At 46.2% G+C, this 18,551-nt stretch overlaps 1 protein-coding gene across 6 annotated transcripts in view; it reads right to left on the minus strand.

The window, feature by feature from the left end:
* Window positions 1–543: 543 nt before the first annotated feature.
* The window catches only part of TTC17 (tetratricopeptide repeat domain 17), a 61,474-nt gene continuing 43,466 nt past the window's right edge, over window positions 544–18,551 (minus strand). For 4 of the 6 annotated variants that reach the window (XM_083749511.1, XM_083749512.1, XM_083749514.1 and 1 more), the window contains exons 20-25: window positions 15,787–15,907; window positions 13,401–13,560; window positions 11,934–12,017; window positions 9,637–9,756; window positions 3,701–3,844; window positions 544–1,566 (exon numbers count right to left, since the gene is read on the minus strand). In XM_083749511.1, coding sequence (XP_083605637.1) covers window positions 1,435–1,566; window positions 3,701–3,844; window positions 9,637–9,756; window positions 11,934–12,017; window positions 13,401–13,560; window positions 15,787–15,907 — 761 coding nt within the window. In that variant the 3' untranslated portion in view covers window positions 544–1,434. Of the gene's footprint in view, window positions 1,567–3,700; window positions 4,503–9,461; window positions 9,757–11,933; window positions 12,018–13,400; window positions 13,561–15,786; window positions 17,418–18,551 lie in introns of those variants that run through there. The other 2 variants (XR_014566848.1, XR_014566849.1) reach the window with 2 other exon arrangements.

The raw sequence follows: 18,551 nt of genomic DNA on the forward strand, positions 1-18,551 counted from the left end.
TACCTCAGGTTAAGTACTTAATTCGTTCCGGAGGTCTGTACTTTACCTGAAACTGTTCTTAACCTGAAGCACCATTTTAGCTAATGGGGCCTCCTGCTGCCGCCGTGCAACCGGAGCACGATTTCTGTTCTCATCTTGAAGCAAAGTTCTTAACCTGAAGCACTATTTCTGGGTTAGCGGAGTCTGTAACCTGAAGCGTATGTAACCTGAGGTACCACTGTATATTGTTTGCTGAGGAGAAAAAGTCTGAGGAGGGGAGTCTGCTCTAGGAGTGTAAGCTTTCCCTGTGTCTTAAAGTTCAGACTGTGCTGCATTCTAATTTGCAGCACATGGACAAGTGTGATCCTATTCTTCCACTCAATGCAACTGGAAGTGTGTGGAGTCAAATGCCCAGAGAGTCACATATAGAACACAATCCAAAGACCACTTGTACTCCAGTGTAACAAAGCTGAACCTGATCCCTATTGTACATTCAATACAACTTAAGGCAATTGCACCACATTTGTTGTAAAAGACATTTGACTATATAAAAAGAGGCCAGCATTCTCTTCATTAACATAATTCTTTATTTTTGTTCCAAGTTATGTGCCCTTGTTGATTCAACAATGAGACATGGAGCTTCAAGTCCTTCACTGATCAAGGTGGGTACTGATTTGGAAACAGACCGTTTGCCTTGTTTGCTAAAATGCTCTCACTTTCTCTAACTTGTAGAGTCACAGAGTATGTGGACAAATGCCTTTAACATTTGCACCTTGCACTCAGCTGGGTAAAACAAAAAATTAGTAAAGACAGGCTAAGGGCTGCAGTGGGTTTCACATATATATGGATATAAAATCTCTTAAATAATGTTTTGTCTTATTTCCCTTTTCTTCAGGTAACCAAAATAAAAATGATTTTACAACTAGATGTTGTGCTTGCCGCTTCTCCTCCCCCCCTTAAAAACAGTACAAAAAAGGGTCTGCAGCCACCTGCATTCTTATCTCACAATCAATCTCTGAGCTGGTAATGCTGTAATATGGACTGGAAGAAATGGTAACATGTGAGTTTCTGATGGATAAAAATCTTCTTCCTACGTAGTGTGTCTGGTGCAATGATGTGCTTTGCATTTTCATAGATATGCTAGACAAGAAGCAGGTTACATTCTATGCTGGCACCAATTTGTTTTATGGAAAAAAAATCTAAGGATGTTTGGGTCACAGGCATGTGGAAGTTTCTGGGCTCAATATTTAATTATACAGATGTTTAGTAAAAATGTTTTTTCTGTAATGCTTCCAAGGATTCTTCCGTTTCTGAACAATAAAAACAATCCCAAATTCTTAGTTAAAATCCTGGTTTCCCAATTTATATTAGCACACCTCATTACAAGCATAATAGTGAAGAATGATTCGGTTGTCTTTTAAAAACAAAAGGGAAAAATGAAGAAGATTGTGATCTTTAAGGAGAACGTCTTTCTTTTTTCATGAGTAAATGACACTGAATGGCACGGATCCGATTCTTCGCTGGTGCAAACTCGGGTTGGAGTTTCAATGTTGATTCATACCATCTCATGGCTTTCTCAAACTCCTCCTGTAGGGCCCAGATGCAAAATGATTAGTGGTCAAAGTACCATAAGCCCCAGCAAAGCACCTACCAAACAGGTACCATGCTATTGATAGCAAGGCTATGGTGTTGAACATCAGGCTAAATTTCACACTGCTGCTTGTTGGATCGAACCAGGAACAAAAACAACAGCTGAATTCTGGCACCTTTCAGTAAACCATAGTTTAAAGTAAGCTTGCAAGAAACTATGTATTTTTTAAAAATAACTGAAATAAAATAAACTTGGAAGTAGATGCTTTGAATCTCTTCCTCTCAGCAATGCTTGAAAAGGGGAAGGGGAAAGGAAGTCTGCGGCTTGCTTCTGCTAATTTCTGTAGTGCTAAAATATGATTAAGGGTTATATCCAATTGGGTCCTTTGTGTAAAGACATTAAGTAAGGGACCGAAGACTCAATATCTTACTTTTGTGTTACGGTAGCCACTGAAAAATGGGAGTTGTATGCACACTGTTCCACATGAGAAGCTATTTGTGCAAGGCAATGCACTGTATGCATCGGCTTAAACTACACCAGCAGTGCATAAGAAGCCAGCATACAAACTGCTTCCCTTGAGGACCAGGGTTTTGTGTTTTTTTTGCCAGAGACAGTGTCATCAAGGTAACACAGAAATTGGCCTGAAGTCATGGAACTAGTTTATGGCTCCTCAATGACTTAGCACAAGTTATTTCCAGTTTAGCATGACCTTTAGGAAATGGAAATAATATGGTCACATTTTGCTGAGGGGTGCAGATTTTAAAGTTTTTGTTTTTTTAAAAAAGGCTTAGTTTTTAAATGAAAAAATTAAGAATGGTAAAAATCAGTTTATGAAGTATATTATGTCAGGAAGAGATGGATCATGTGGAGTTTTTACATGTCAAGACGGGACAACCAGTTGCATCATATTGGAAAACTAAAAGCCACAGAATTTCACGGCATCGTCAGTTAAGATCTGTTTTCCCCTTTGCTACTCCTTGCTGTTCTTATACCGGAAGAGAACACTTCCAACCTGCTAGCATTTTCATGTCAGGATGCTCCTCACAGCCAATGTACTCGTTCATGAGGTTATTGCACTCCCTGATGACCCAAAAACTCCAGACTCAAACATTAGACTGGCAGAAGGGCATGACTGGTCATTGGCTAATCCCACAATCCACTGCATTTTGCCCCTAATCTATGCCTTATTTGAATGCAACTTCCTACAATTAAGGCCAGAATTTTGACATTAATAACACCTTTACATTTATCAAAATGCAGAATTGCTGCCATTTCTGCAGTTGCTCCTGTGTTGACCCGTCTTCACAAAAAACTTCTATCAATGTTGGTAAGGCATTGCTTGTGTGTTATGTGAACTTGCTGCCAGTAAAACTTAATGGATTGATGTTTTCCCATCTATTCACAACTGTGTGCATACAAATATGTGTAAAGGCACACTAAGATATACCCCTTATCCTTGTTAGAGTAAGAATGACCCTCCCAGCAGATCATCCCAGACAGGAGGAGCTTTTTATTTATATTTTTTAACAAAGCCAGCCAGTGCCTCTGGTGGCTGCTGGAGATATGGTGGTTGCCAGGGCAACAGAGAGTGACATGGGAAGAAGACGACGACCATGGTGCTGTTTCCAGGTTGCCAGTGATGCAATGCTCTTTAATTGCCTCCCCCATCAACTGAGATGCTTCTGCAGCCCACAGTGTCCTATCAAATGCTAGCCAGGCTTCATGCCAATGGGGAACAGGTCACGTGCTATGAAGGTGCCTAAAACTCTACTACAGGAAGAAAAAGGAAGAGTGGCATGACAAAGAACAGTGCAGGACGCTGCCCCCACCCTAATGCTAGGGACTGGGGCAGGCAAGCACCACAGGCACCAAACCAGAGAGCAACTTGATCTGAATTGGGAAGCTGGAGACACCCACATAGCGTTTTGAGAATTAGCCAGATGATATCAACTGTCAGAACCAACAAAACCAAAAGGGACAACTCTCTACCTACCAGCTACATGACTAATTGCTGCCTCCACACACAACTGTGGTTTCTCTCCTTGTTCCTAAACTCTACCTATCTGTAACACTGGAGCATCAGGATGCTACGAAAGGAAAGGGAACCAAATCTAATGATTATTCACTTACCATTGCTACATAGACATTAGCCAATGTGAAATGATTGACGACAAAGTGTGGGGCAATTTCTACTGCCATTGTAGCCACAATGATGGCATCATTCCAAAGCTTTGCATTGTGAAAGATGTTTGCTAGGCTTATGAGTGGCACATCCTGAAAGAGAAGAAAAGTGGAACAAATCTAGTGAGAAGAGTATGTTGCTTTAGGCCGAATCAGGTCATTGGAAATGACAGCTGTTGAAAGAACCGGCTTTGCTTATTAGGGTCAGCTTCTATTTTGGGGGCTTTTCTTTTCTTTTCTTGCATTGCCAAGACAGATTTTAATGTATAATGGCAAAATGAAATGACAACTGTTTAACTGACAGTGTGCCAACAGAATTTCCTAAACAAATAAATCATGTTGAGATTATGAACTGTCCAAAAGGCAGTGCCTTTTTGTTGTTGTTTGTGGGAGAAAGAGTTTGGTAGCCTGATATCCTGAAAAGTCCAGGTCATCTATGTGCAGGCATGCAGCTGGTTTTGTGTCCCATTTTGGGAGCAGAACTTAGCTAGCCTCTGTTCTGCCTACTACAAGCACACAAAACACAGGTTGGATCCAAATGCTCTCTTGCATTTTTTTTGTTTTGGGAGGTGGACGTTTCCCCAGCTATAATCCTCCACACTGCACTGCACACTGCCCTCTATCCAGAACAGCTTTCCAGTGGGGGAAGAGGCTGCAGCCAAGAGCTGCAGCCAGTAAGCCAATCTTATTATTGTGAGCGGAAGTGTTTCTGCCACACTTTATATCTATTTTGAAGGCAACTGGAAGGCAACTGTTAAGTTGTGGGTTGACATAGCCGACGACCAGCGATTTCTCCAAATAGCTCTTTATTTCGTAAGCTGGAATAGAACTGACTGCAAACAGCTCAGCCGGCCTGCTTTTATAGGCAGCCGGCTGTCAACATTGTAACAACAGCCCAGAGTTCCCGCCTAAAATAACTGACGCGGACCTGAGGGAAAACTATCTACAGACCTGAGGGAAAACTATCTACAGTATCCCCCTGCTGGCCCAGGGTGAAACTTCACTACATAACACCCCTCCCCACCGAGATAAGGCGTTAGTTACAATCGTAATGGTTTCCTTATATACAGCACTACGCGTAATGGTTCAATTAGGCACAAAAGCATATTGGTTACATTTCCCATACTTAGACCAACAGTGATACATGTCCAACAACATAGTCCTTTAAATAAGTTGGGCGCTTGGAAACTCTTCCAGACCGCCGGGGACTGGTAGCCAAGTCCGGAGAGCCACACAGTTCTTGCTGAGGCTGTGGTGCGACCCTAGGTGGCGTTGGAACCAAATCCCCTGGATCCGCTGCTGTGGGTGGAGCCTCCGCAAGTGGAGTGGTCTGAGTCTGTGGTAAGTCTGGCAGACCCTCTGAAGCGGCTTGGTTCGGCTCCACGCTGGCAGTTTGCAAGGGAGGTGTAGGTGGGGCCTCGCCATCTGTACGTGTCTCTTCTGGAGCCGCAAGCGCAGTTGGGGGCACCTCGGTAGTGTCCAAGTCCCCAACCCTGCGCCTAAGCTGGTCTATGTGCCGTTGCCACAAGCGTCCGTCTTCGAGTGCCACCTGGTACGAGCGAGGTCCAGTGACTCCCACTACTGTGGCTGGCACCCAAGGAATGTCCCCCACATAGTTCCGGGCAAAGACCTGGTTTCCTGGGACAAATGACCGTGGCGCGTTGGCACAGCCTGGGGGTTCAGCCACGGCAAAGTCCGGGTGTAGCCGGTCGAGCGGTGACCTGAGGCGGCGGCCCATAAGCAGTTCAGCAGGACTCCTCCCTGTGGCCGCATGAGGGGTGATGTGTTGCACGAACAAGTATTCGGCGACCCGCTCATGCCAGTCTCCCCGGTCCAGGCGCGCCAGTGCCTCTTTTGCCAAGCGCACCATTCTTTCCGCTTGCCCGTTGCTGGATGGATGAAAGGGTGCCGTTAGGGCATGGCGGATGCCCAGTCCCAAAAGATACCGCTCAAACGTGCCTGACGTGAACTGTGGTCCATTGTCAGAGACAAGGACATCAGGACACCCATGCGTTGCAAACAGGGCTCGCAGCACCCGGATGACAGCTTCGGTAGTGGTGGAGGGCATCAGGGCGACCTCCAGCCATTTGGAATAGGCGTCCACCACTACCATAAAGGTCCGGCCGTGAAAGGGGCCAGCCAGATCAATGTGCACCCTCGACCAGGGTGTCTTTGGCGTCTCCCAGGTGTGTCCCTTAGCTGCCAATGGTGCAGGCCTCGACTCTTGGCACGCTTGACAGGCGGACACCCAGGCAGTGATGGCATCGTCCATATTAGGCCACCAGACGTAACACCGAGCCAACGCCTTCATTTTGACAATTCCCGGGAGGCCAACGTGCAGAGCCTCCAGGACGCGCTGACGGAGTCCCTGGGGAATCACGATGCGGTCTCCCCACAGGAGACAGCCGCGATGAGCTGAGAGTTCATGTTGTCTGGTTACGAAGGGCTGGAACTCCGATGCAAAAGGCCCTTGTGGCCACCCCCTCCACACCCAGTTGAGCACCCGGCTGATGGTGCGATCCTGGGCAGACGCGGAGGCCACAGTGGCAGCTGATACAGGCGCTGCCGGAAGATCCTCAATCAGAAGGAGCGATGAAGCTGGAGCCGGGTCTTCCACAAATGCTGGAAGAGGGCAACGGCTGAGGGCGTCGGCATGGCCCATCGATTTCCCCGGGCGATGGATGAGCCGGTAGTGGTAGGCAGCCAGGAAAACAGTCCATCGCAGCATGCGTGGCGAGAGGACCGGTGGAGTTGGACGATCACCGGCGAGGAGGCCCAGGAGTGGCTTGTGGTCAGTGATGAGGTCAAAAGTCCTGCCATAGAGGTATTCATGGAACCTCTTCACTCCAGCCACAAGTGCCAATGCCTCCTTGTCGAGCTGGCTGTAATTCCGTTCCGTCGGAGATAGTGTCCTGGAAAAGTAGGCGAGTGGTGCTTCTCTTCCATCTGGAAAATGGTGACTAAGGACAGCACCGATGCCAAAAGGTGAGGCGTCGCAGGCAAGGACCAGCGGCCTGGATTCACTGTACTGTACCAGCACACTGTCTGATGAAAGGAGAGCCTTGACCGCGTTGAAGGCCGCCGTCTCCCGATGACCCCAGGCCCAAGGCGTCTTTGTACTAAGGAGTCGGTGAAGAGGCTCAGCCACTGTGGCTTTGTGGGGCAGGAACATGTTATAAAAGTTCAGCAGCCCCAGGAATGCCTGCAACTCCGTCTTGTTCTTTGGGGTGGGGGCCTGCTGGATAGCGCGGATCTTGGATGTGGTCGGGTGAAGGCCGGAGGCATCGATAAGATAGCCCAGGAACTCTACCTGTGGAACGGCGATCTGGCACTTCTCCCTCTTTACCTTGAGCCCGGCCTCTTGGAACCTGGTCAGCACGGCACGGAGGCGCTCGAACAGCTGCTGGTGTGAGTCTGCAGACACCAAGACGTCATCAAAATATGGTACCACGCCCGGAAGCCCTTGCAGGAGACGCTCCATAAGGCTTTGGAAGATGCCAGGAGCCACACTCACCCCGAACTGCAACCGGCGGCAACGGAATGCCCCCCGGTGGGTGACAATCGTCTGGGCTTCAGCAGTGGCATCATCGACTGGCAGTTGTTGATAGGCTTGGGCAAGGTCCAGCTTAGCGAAGACCTTACCCTCACCCAGGGAATGCAGCAGGTGTTGGACAACAGGAACCGGATAAGCGTGCTGCTGAAGTGCCTTGTTGATCGTGCACTTGTAGTCAGCGCAGATTCTCACCGACCCATCTGGCTTGACAGGCGTGACGATGGGGGTTTCCCACTTGGCGTGGTCAACCGGCTCCAAAACTCCTTGGGCGATCAGTTTGTCCAGTTGTTCGTCCACCTTAGCCTTGAGAGCAAAGGGAACCCGGCGTGGCTTTAGCTTGATGGGGGCGACTTGTGGATCAAGGCTAAAGGAGATGGGCGTACCTGTATATTGCCCCAAGGTGCCGTCAAAAACCTCGGCAAAGTCTTTGACCAGACCCTCAGTCTCTGCATTAGAGATGCAGTTGATGCCGGTGACTTCCAGGCCGAGGGCATCAAACCAGTCTAGCCCTAGGAGGCTTGGCCGCTGACCTTCGACCACCACCAACCGGAGCAGGCCCGAAAAATCCTTGAAGGCAATCCGGAACCAGCCAACGCCTACCACGGGAATGTCGTTTCCCTGGTAGTCTCTCAGGTGTACGCGGTGAGAGTCAAGTTGCCTTTTGGACACTCTGGGTACCAGTCTTTTGATGGTGCTCCACGACACGATGGACAGGGCAGACCCGGTGTCAATCTCCATGTCACATGGAGCTCCTTCAATGAGCACCGTGACGTTCAGCTTGCTTCGCGTAGGCGAGTCGGTTTGGCCAATCGTGGTTCCAGGCGGGCAGCGGCAGTTGGTGAGAGCGAAACAACTTTCCTTGGCAGACTGGAGTGAAGGCTTGGACTTGCGAGTCGATGAAGGGGGGGGTGTCAGATGGAGCCGATCGGCAGACCTTAGCGATGTGGCCCCTTCTGGAACACTTCCTACAGATGGCGTCTCTGAATCGACACTTGGCACGGGAATGGTTGCCTCCGCAGCCGGCACATTCTGGTTGGCCCTTGGACTTCTGTTGGAACTTCCTGTGCTCCCGCTTTGTCTGGTGCACGTCATCGCCTTCACTGGAGGATGCCTCATCACTGCTGGCCTCTTCATGATGCACCGGAACTGGCTCCCTAGCAAGACGCTGGCTGCTGGACTTGCGGATCTCCTGGGCGGAGCGTTCAGCAGCTTCTGAGGCCACAGCCTCCTCAATGGCTTTCTGCAGCGTGAGGTCTGGCTTGGCGAGGAGACGCCGTTGCAGATGGATGTCCCGGACCCCGCAGACGATTCGATCCATCAGGGCATCGTCTAAGTCTCGGAACTCACAGTGCATTGCAGCCTGTCGCAGGGCGGTGGTGTAGTTGTTGATTGACTCCCCCTCTGCCTGGTTCCGGTGGTAGAACGCATGGCGGGCAGCAATCTTGGACGGCTTTGGTGCGTAGTGGTTGCGGAGCTTCTCTTGGATCGTGTCCCATGGTGTTGCCTGGACTGCTTCGGGCGCAACCAATGCTCGGGCCGTCTCAAACACCTCAGGCCCACAGAGGCTGAGGAATAGGCCCCGCTTACGATCCTTTGATACTGCTATCAGCTCGTTGGCTTGGAGGTAGCAGTCGAACCGAGCGAGGTAGGAATCCCATGATTCAGAGGCTGGCGCAAACGGCGGTAGAGGCACAAGTGAAGCCATGATTCCGATGCCGGCGTGAAGGGCGATGGATGGAACACAGTGCTCTAGCCAGAACAGTCAGCTCTGAATTGGTTCTGTCCAGTGATTTCGCTCAGTGATTTCGCTCTGTGATTCAGCTCAGTGATTCAGCTCAGTTCAGAGGCTGGCCGCATCTGGCTGTGCTCTGATGTCCATTGATCCCACCTTCGTCGCCAGTGTTAAGTTGTGGGTTGACATAGCCGACGACCAGCGATTTCTCCAAATAGCTCTTTATTTCGTAAGCTGGAATAGAACTGACTGCAAACAGCTCAGCCGGCCTGCTTTTATAGGCAGCCGGCTGTCAACATTGTAACAACAGCCCAGAGTTCCCGCCTAAAATAACTGACCTGAGGGAAAACTATCTACAGACCTGAGGGAAAACTATCTACAGTATCCCCCTGCTGGCCCAGGGTGAAACTTCACTACATAACAGCAATGTAGATGATTGCCCTAAAATACTTTAAGGTTGTCTTGAAACTTCTGTATTCAGTTATTTATTCATGTGGGAGATGTTCTGGAGGCGTTAGTAACAGTGAAAGCACATAAACTTAGACACACAAACTGAAAGCTGGAAATCACAGACAGGCACACAGGTAATACAACACATACCTTCATATGATAGGGAGTATGATGCAGGGCTTGCCGGAGGCAGTCAATTGCTTTTTTCCCTTGACCTTTTACCCTCCAGTAAAGAGCTGCCATGCTGGAGAGGACCCAAGAGGTTTGATTCTGGTGTGGCATAAAAAACACAAGATGGGGTGGGAGGGGGGGGCAATATCATATATCATTCACATTTGCACAAGGACCTCATTATTTTCCTTCGTCCATCCTAAGCTTATTAAAAAATTAAGGCACTTAACAACTTAGTAATGCACATCTTGTCTATGCAGACAGCATTATATTGAAGGGCGCTCATGGATGTCTGTAATGGGTACAATGGCTATGTGCTTTCTTCCAAGAGCAGAACCTCGTATTTTGCTTAGTGCGGAAATGCTGCCACTCTTTGGTGATTTTCAATAACCATTTTAACTACTGGTTAAGAGTTCTGTTTCCCTTGAGGTGTTTCAAAGGAGTTGGATGGTCAGAGACGGGCTGGTGGGGAGAATAAGCCTGGGATGAATGCCAGCATGCCTGTTTTTCAAAAGGACCAACAAAGACCCTATAATCTCTGAAAAGGTACATTTCGGGCAGGGGTCAGTGAACTTTTTCAGCAGGGGGATGGTCCACTGTCCCCCAGACCTTGTGGGGGGCCGGACTGTATTTTGAAAATAAAAATAAAAATGAATGAATTCCTATGCCCCACAAATAACCCAGAGATACATTTTAAACAAAAGCACACATTCTACTCATTTAAAAACACACTGATTCCCGGACCGTCCATGGGCCAAATTGAGAAGGCGATTGGGCCGCATCCAGCCCCCGGGTCTTAGTTTAGGGAGACCAGAGGCTTAGTTTAGGGAGTTTAGGGAGACCAGAGACTCTGGTACATTGCCAAAGGGAAATGGTAAATAGGTGTCCTTTGGCAGTGTAAGAGGTTTCTGGTCTAATTTAGGGTGTTTTCCGTTTAAAATAATAAATATAATACTGAAATCGACACAAAGAAGCATTCAATTTACACAATTTACAAGAATGTACCACTTTATAAGCAAATTTTAAACAACAATGATTACTATTACAATCTAGAATATAATACCCACAAATAAGAGAGAGAATAATAATGATTTACTAATGCATGTTAGCTTCTGCTTTCCATTGTTTTATCATTGCCTTTCCTCAACATACTGCGGAACCTCCTCTCATACATCCTGCCTTTATCTCAAAGACTGATAAGAGAATATCAGTTTGATTCGGAGGCTAGGCCACTTCATAGAGAGGAGGGACCAGACTACTCTTATGTCACCCCTTGGAATGACTACTGCAGTGGGCTTTATTTGGAACTGCCCTTGAAGAGGACTCAAAAGCTTCAAGTGGTGCAGAATGCTATAGCCTGCCTCCCTGAGAATGTAAGGAAGTTGGAGCATTTTAGCCAGCGTCTGGGCTCAGTTCAAGTTACCGGCTTTAACCTTTGAAGCCTTACAAGCCTTTTGAGATAGCTCTCCACATATGTGCCCCTTTCCCACCAGTTAAGGTTTTCAACAGGTCCTCTGCTAGCTTGGCATCATTATGGGAAGTAAGGATGACCTCCACAAGAAGCCAAGCCTTCTCAGTCACTGACCCTAAATTGTGTTACCACTCCCCAGAAGTCTGCCAGAGTACAGTCATACCTCAGGTTACAGCTGCTTCAAGTTGCGATTTTTCGGGTTGCAGACCACCAAAACCCGGAAGTACCAGAACGGGTTACTTCCAGGTTTCTGCGGGTGCACATGTGCAGAAGCACTAAATCGCGCTTTGCCCATGCGCAGAAGTGCCGAATCACAACCCACACGCGAGCAGACGCAGGTGGCGAACATGCATCCCGCACGGATAATGTTTGCAACCCAAGCGTCCACTGTAAATCACATTAGAGAGGCTGCAGGAAGGTGTTCAGTTCATAAATAATGCTCCCAAATGATAGCTTTGATTTTATATTTGTGGTTGTTTTTTAAAAATGTGCCTTTAAAATGGTATTGGGAGCCTTGCGGTGGTATTCAGTGTAGCACTCTCACAATTGTTCTGTCTGCGCAAGTGTCCCAGCTTGCCAGATGGAATGATACCTCTTCACCCTGTGTACTGTTCTGGGATTTCTCCCGACCGCCCCAGAGCCAATTTTGGGGTGTATGCAGGGTCAGTAAGGGGCGGGGAGCAGAAGCAGAAGCCCTGATTTGTATCGCAGGTATTGAGGCAATGCTACTGGTTACAGTGATGGCTATCAACCAGGTAAATTTAAGACAATATGAACTTGTAAGCTCTTAGTTGTGCACACCTACCTTTTCTAGAACTTTGGCTATTCTAGTCCCAACTTGTTCTAAAGATTGCGGTGGGTAATGGTCTTTCCCAAGATTCTGCAACACCTGAGGAACAAGAGAAGGCAACAGCTTAGGGTAATACAATCAATGCCATCTTAAAATCTGCATATTCCCTTTCAAAGATAAAATCTGTTCACTTCCGACAGGCAATGTGCTCTTATATCTGTGTATAAGCTTTCCGGCATCCTGCAAATTTTTTTGTTTTGCTTTTGTTGTTTTTAAGGGATGGCATCCAATTTCGTTGCACTTGTGCAATGTTGCACTTGTGTAATGACAATAAAGAATCTATCTAAATGCAGCTACACGAACCAGAAGAAAATAATAACTTCTATTCTGAAAGTGATGAGAAGCCAGGTCAGTGTCTAAATCAGGGTGTGGTGCCTTCCAGATTTTGTTGGACTACAACTCCCATCATTCCTGGCCATTGGCCACATTGGCTGGGGCTGATGAGAACTGGAATCCAACAGCTGGCGAGCATCATGTTTCTTATCCCTGACCTAAGACCATTCAGTTACTGGTACTTCTGCTAAATAGTCTTTATATGGCAGCTAGACTGGTAACTGGGAGTGGCTGCTGAGACCATATAACACTGGTCCTGAAAGATCTTCATTGGCTCCCAGTATGTTTCTGAGCACAATTCAAAGTGTTGGTGTTGACCTAAATGGCCTCGGCCCAGTATATCTGAAGGAGCGTCTCCACCCTCATCATTCAGCCCGGACACTGAAGTCCAGCTCCGAAGGCCTTCTGGCGGTTCCCTCCCTGCGAGAAGTGAGGTTACAGGGAACCAGGCAGAGGGCCTTCTCAGTAGTAGTGGAACACCCTCTGATCAGATGTCAAGGAAATAAGCAACTATCTGACTTTTAGAAGACATCTGAAGGCAGCCCTGTTTAGGGAAGTTTTTAATGTTTTATCGTGTTTTAATATTTCGTTGGGAGCCGCCCAGAGTGGCTGGGGAAGCTTGGCCAGATGGGCGGGGTTTAAGTAATTAATAATAATATAGAACTTTTGCCCGATTTTATTTGGGTTGTTGGGGGAGACAGGTTCATGGAATGTGAACTTCTGATTCACTTGAGTCACATGGCAGGATAGCTCAACAAAGGTTCATTCTGTATAGGCACACCGTCTCTCACCACAATGTTGTGCATTAGCACACCATTGGCATGGAATAAATGTTGAACAGAAGCAATACAAGCACACTTTTCATACTGCCCATCCTTTCCCCACATGTGTCCTGCACATCTGTTTTAATGCTAAAGTGCAAGCTGGAAGCAGAAGAATCCTGCGTTGGCACTGCCATCTGTCAACATCTGTTTCACACATGCTGCTAAACTACCACTAGCACTGGGTAGACAGCAATTGGAAATGTTACCTGCAATGTGCAAAGAAGCTTCTTACCAGTGTGTGTGTGAAGCCCACAGGTTAGCCTACCTCTTTTAGCTGACTCTCTCCCATGTAATGAAGACTAGCCCGATTGGCAACACCTTGAAGGTGATCCAAAGTATGCATGCTGGCAGGTAGGTTGGCATTGCAGAGAGGTTCCACGGCAGGTTCCTGCAGCTGGGTTGCAAAATCTATGTGTTCTGTAATACTAGAAACGAAGGGAAGGCCAAATCTCATCATAAATGAAGTATTTAGAGAAAGAGGTTGAAGGAGCAACAGTTTCAGGGCAGCAATAGCTTCTCCACAACACGTATGTCTGCACTCTACCAGCTGGTTTCAAGTTATTTATTTAGGTGTTTTTTTTAAAAAAAAAACATGTTTCTACAGTGACTTATAATTGAACTCCTCCCAATAGTTTATAAATAAAATTTAAAACATAAGTAGATAAGGAGCAACATTAAAATTCAGCACTAAAAATCCATTCTTTAGTCTAGATGTTAATTGTATCTTAATACAGAAATCTTAAGAGGCACACCCCAGGGCTGGCTAGTTGCTCCTATACCAGCCTTACATCGGGACTGAGGACTGGCATGTTCCTTTTGCTTCCACCCCTTGCCTCTGCATTCTGGAACAACCATTTGCACTGAGAAAGTGGACAGCATCCCAAATTATTATTTGCATGCTTGTGCCAAAACTTGGAACATCTGAGCCCACTGTCTCCTCCAAGTACAGCTATACTTTGAGTAGTCTGTCTGTCACTTAATAATGGATTGATATACGCATCTATTTCATTGCCCCGATCCTCCAAATGAAACAAGTTCAGCTAATCAGCTTTGAATGCTTGCACAAGTCTTCTCAATTTTCAGTGAGATTCATCTTAAGATAGTAAAGAAAAAAGGAGCTTCCTTTTAAAAAAGGGGGGAGATAGATTTTATCTTCATTTTAGCAAAGAGCTTTTATTGCAAAATACTCTTATAATAATGCTTAAGGGAGAAGCAGGCTACTCAAATCTGTTGCTACCATTCCTTGCAAAATCCAGAGATTACTTATGGAGCAAGAAAACAACTGGCAGCTTTCCCAATCCTAGTATGTGGATATGTGACAGCAAGCTTCCAAATCCTTCATAATACATTCCTTTAGCATTAGGTTTCACTTTCCCACAGTAAGATGGTATAAATGATAATCTTGCCAATGAAACTACACAGGCGTTAAGAAATCTGTTAATAAGCCAGACAGTAAGTTCCAAAGTTAACAGATTGTGTTATGACATGATTCCTGCTCACTCAGCATTGTATTATATCAACTGGGCTTAGGTCCTGGCTTTAGCAACAAAAATTTCAAGCCAGCTACCTGAGAATATATTATTTAAAAAGTGGCATTCCACACTTGGCAGCAACTCACACATCTTTCAGGTTAAGAGAGCTCCAAATATGATTTAAAAGTTGAGAGGTACATATAAAAATACTCAAGTTAAGATACACTGCTGCTTTAGTGACATGCCACCTGAACTATGGCAATGTGCTCTATGCGGGGCTGCTTTTGAAGATGGTTGACAGAATGATACTAGGGAAAAATGTGGCTGTCATAACAGTGAATTTACTTTTGAATGTCACAATCTTGAACATTTATCTAATAACCTGAACTACCTCACTGCTCATTCCTAACACCACATCATTTATGAATTGTGGTCTTTTAAGTTCTGAAGGGCAAGAGATACTGCTGGAGGGCACTGTTAACAGATGGTGACATATTGTGCATTAAAAATGACAAAGGTGATTATCCTGGGATACTATGAATGACATGATTAGGTAAAAAGGTTAAGGTAAAGGTAAAGGACCCCTGGACAGTTAAGTCCAGTCAAAGGCGACTATGGGGTTGCGGTGCTTCAGGCCGAGGGAGCTGGTGTTTGTCCACAGACAGCTTTCTGGGTCATGTGGCCAGCATGATTAAACCGCTTCTGGCACAATGGGACACCGTGATAGAAGCCAGAGTGCACGGAAACACAATTTACCTTCCTGCAGCAGCGGCACCTATTTTGTCTACTTGCACTGGTGTGCTTTCAAACTACTAGGGAAGCTGGGACAGAGCAATGGGAGCTCACCCTATTGTGGAGATTTGAATCGCCAACTTTCTGATCGGCAAGCCCAAGAGGTTCAGTGGTTTAGACCACAGAGCCACCTGCATCCCTTTTATGACAAGATTAGCCTCCCTATAACAGTGTGGCTGGAGTAGGCAGAGTTCAGTGCACCAGCCCATAATATTTTAGAACACTGATCAGTCTTCACCAGCCTGGTGACCTTTAGCTGTTTTGGATTCCAATTCCCATCAGCTCCAGTCAGCACGCAGGGAGGGCACCCAGCTTGTGAAGGGCGCCACCGATTATCTGTACTGGTTTGTGCACTAGCCCAGTTTGTTTTCAAGAAAAAACACTCACTCGATATTTTTAGCAGAAACAGCAAGCCATGTGCTGGCTACTGTAGTAAGTTCTACTCTGCGAAGTTTTATGCACTCATCAGGACTTGGCCAACCCAAGCTGCGGTAGTCTCGCCTTTTCCCTGGAAAGAAGCAAACAAGTTTTTAGTATTAAGTCTGAACACAGCCAAAATATGCAGTGCACCCAGCAAAATAAGAGATATTGCAGCTGGCTAACTGTTATAAATAACTGCTTATGTGAGTGTTCTAATCATGCGAACAGGTCAACATCTGAAGTGAGAGACATACAGAAGATTATGATGGATACATTTGAGTCTGAAAAAAAAATCGCAAGATGCATTTTTCTATTTATTAGACACTGCAGTTTTCTGTTGCATCCCCCACTTCAGTCAATAATTTATACATGTAAAAATAAATGGATAATTAAAACACAAGTATCAAGATAATTATCAATACTGGCCCTAAGGTAGGAGGTCATAGGAAACTCCAAGCTGAAAGAACTTTGGGATCTCTATCCAGAAATTCCGCAACCACACACACAATATGAAAAGCTTCAACATTTTCTTTACACAATGGTTGAATATATTCTACTTTGCAACTTTTTGAACAGCAAATTGTGAATAGACCTCTGCTGCTCAGGTCCATGTATGGAGACATAGGAGCCAACTCCTAGGGGGCGAGGGGTCTTTGGCCCCCCAATACAATATGTATTTGGGGGGCTCGCCCTTCCCAAAGTGGATGGACATTCAAATGGTGTGTGTGCACTGCATCATGTGGTCGATTATGTGGGGCAGGGCTTGCCCCCCCCCCAATATTTTATTCAAGTTGGTGCCCCTGTATAGAGGTGTGGCTTGGTGTGAATGTTTTTTTTACTGTCCAGAACAGGTGGATTTAGGGGAGCATGGATACAGAGCCTTGGGGGCGCCACAACTATTATGTAAAGTGAAAGGCAAAAGGCAGGGTTTGGGCATTGAATTTTGGCATCACACAAGGCGCCACTCAGCCCAGTCTTAGATCATCAGACCAAGAGTCCTGGAAGTCTGCTGGTAAGTGTAGTAGTATTACCAAAAAAGGCAGCAAACAGACAACACAGGTGGAAGAAGCTGGCAGACGTCCCTTAGGAAACAACAGTCCTATCCCTGCTTCGCCATAATTCTGTACATCCCATCCCTACTCTGGGGTTTAGGACCATCTATTTTTATGCTCTCTTGGCCATGCTATGTTTGTTAAGTTTGGCTCAGGTGGTGCCTTGCTCCCAAGTTGCATTCAGCCATGGCATTTGGCATGGTTGCTTGGTCTTCTCTTAGTCCCAGGATGGTAACATGAATGCTTCTCCAACAAAATCATGCTACTAAAGAGAGAATGAAAGAGATGAGGGTAGCTTAGGTGGCCCAGATCAAGAAGCACTTTAAATGCCTTCACCAACATGAATACAGCCCCTGCTCCTTATTATAAGGTAAGTAAAAGGAATAAGATAGCAATTCTTCTAAGAGATACATACTTTCAGAAACCCAAGTTTGACTCTGAAGTCATTACTTCAAATGACTTTGAAGTAATTTAGACAAAAGGTTAATTAAGCCCTATGCCACATTTTAACCCATAGAACCTCACAGTTTTGTTACTTGTTTGACCCTAATTCAATCAATCAATCAATCAATCAATCAATCAATCAATCAATCAATCAAAACTTTATTAGCAAAGCCAACAGGCCACAGCTATACAAGAATTAAAAATAGAAATAAGGATAAAAGGGAGAAAAGAACAAGCAAAAGGAGGTCCGTCAGATGAACAAGTCTGTCACTCAGATGGTGGCCCTCAATTTCATAGCTCTTTCGATGTACCTCGCGACCTTCTCTGTTATCTGACTATCCGTATCAGATAAGAGGAAATACAGTGTGATGTCTGGTGAACGGCCGGGGTTGGAGAGAATGAGTGGAGTAATAATCTCATTCCTTAGGTCTTTGTAAAGGGGGCAGGATAGGAAGACGTGGGACACTGTTTCCGTGTTACCATCTCCACATGGGCAGAGTCGTTTTTCAAATGGAGTCTTTTGGTAGCGACCTTCGAGTACGGCAGAAGGGAGAACATCCCATCTAGCCAATGTAAAGGCACGTCTGTATTTTGGGATGGTTAATTTAAACAAATATGAAGCCGGAGAGTCAAAATGAGAAGGGGGAAAGTAGGTATACCATGGGCACAGTTTCTTTAAGATAGTCAGGTTGTTTTGCCGTTCAATGTCTTTCAGGCGCTGGCCTATTAGACTCTTTGCTTTAATGAGGCCCATTGATAGTAGGGACTGTGAATGCAGACCGCATGTAAGAAGTTTTTGATGCACAGTTTTGAACCACTTGCTTTTGTGGGGGTCTTGCATTACTAGAGGCAGTAGACCAGGTGGATTTAGATTAAGACGAAGCCAGTAGTTGAATGTTCTTTGCCAGGTCTGAGTTTCTACAGATGGAAGGCAGGCCTCGAGTCGTAATGCTGCGTTTGGAACACAGGAGGGGACGCCGAATATCTGCCTTAGGAATTTAGACTGAACAGTTTCAAGACTGGAGCAGTGGTTCCCTGTCCAGATTTGTGCCCCATACAGTAACTGCGCCAGAGGTTTTGCTTGAAAAACTTCAAAGGCTGCTGGGATGTATCTGCCCCCCTTCGTATAAAAGAAGCGAGACAGCATCTTAATACTTTGAGCTGCTTTTTCTTTGGCACATTTTTGATGGACATCCCAGGACCCGGTCGACTGGAAAACGATACCCAGATATTTGA

Source organism: Podarcis gaigeae, assembly GCF_964106915.1.
Source record: "Podarcis gaigeae genome assembly, chromosome: 1".
NCBI lineage: Eukaryota > Metazoa > Chordata > Lepidosauria > Squamata > Lacertidae > Podarcis > Podarcis gaigeae.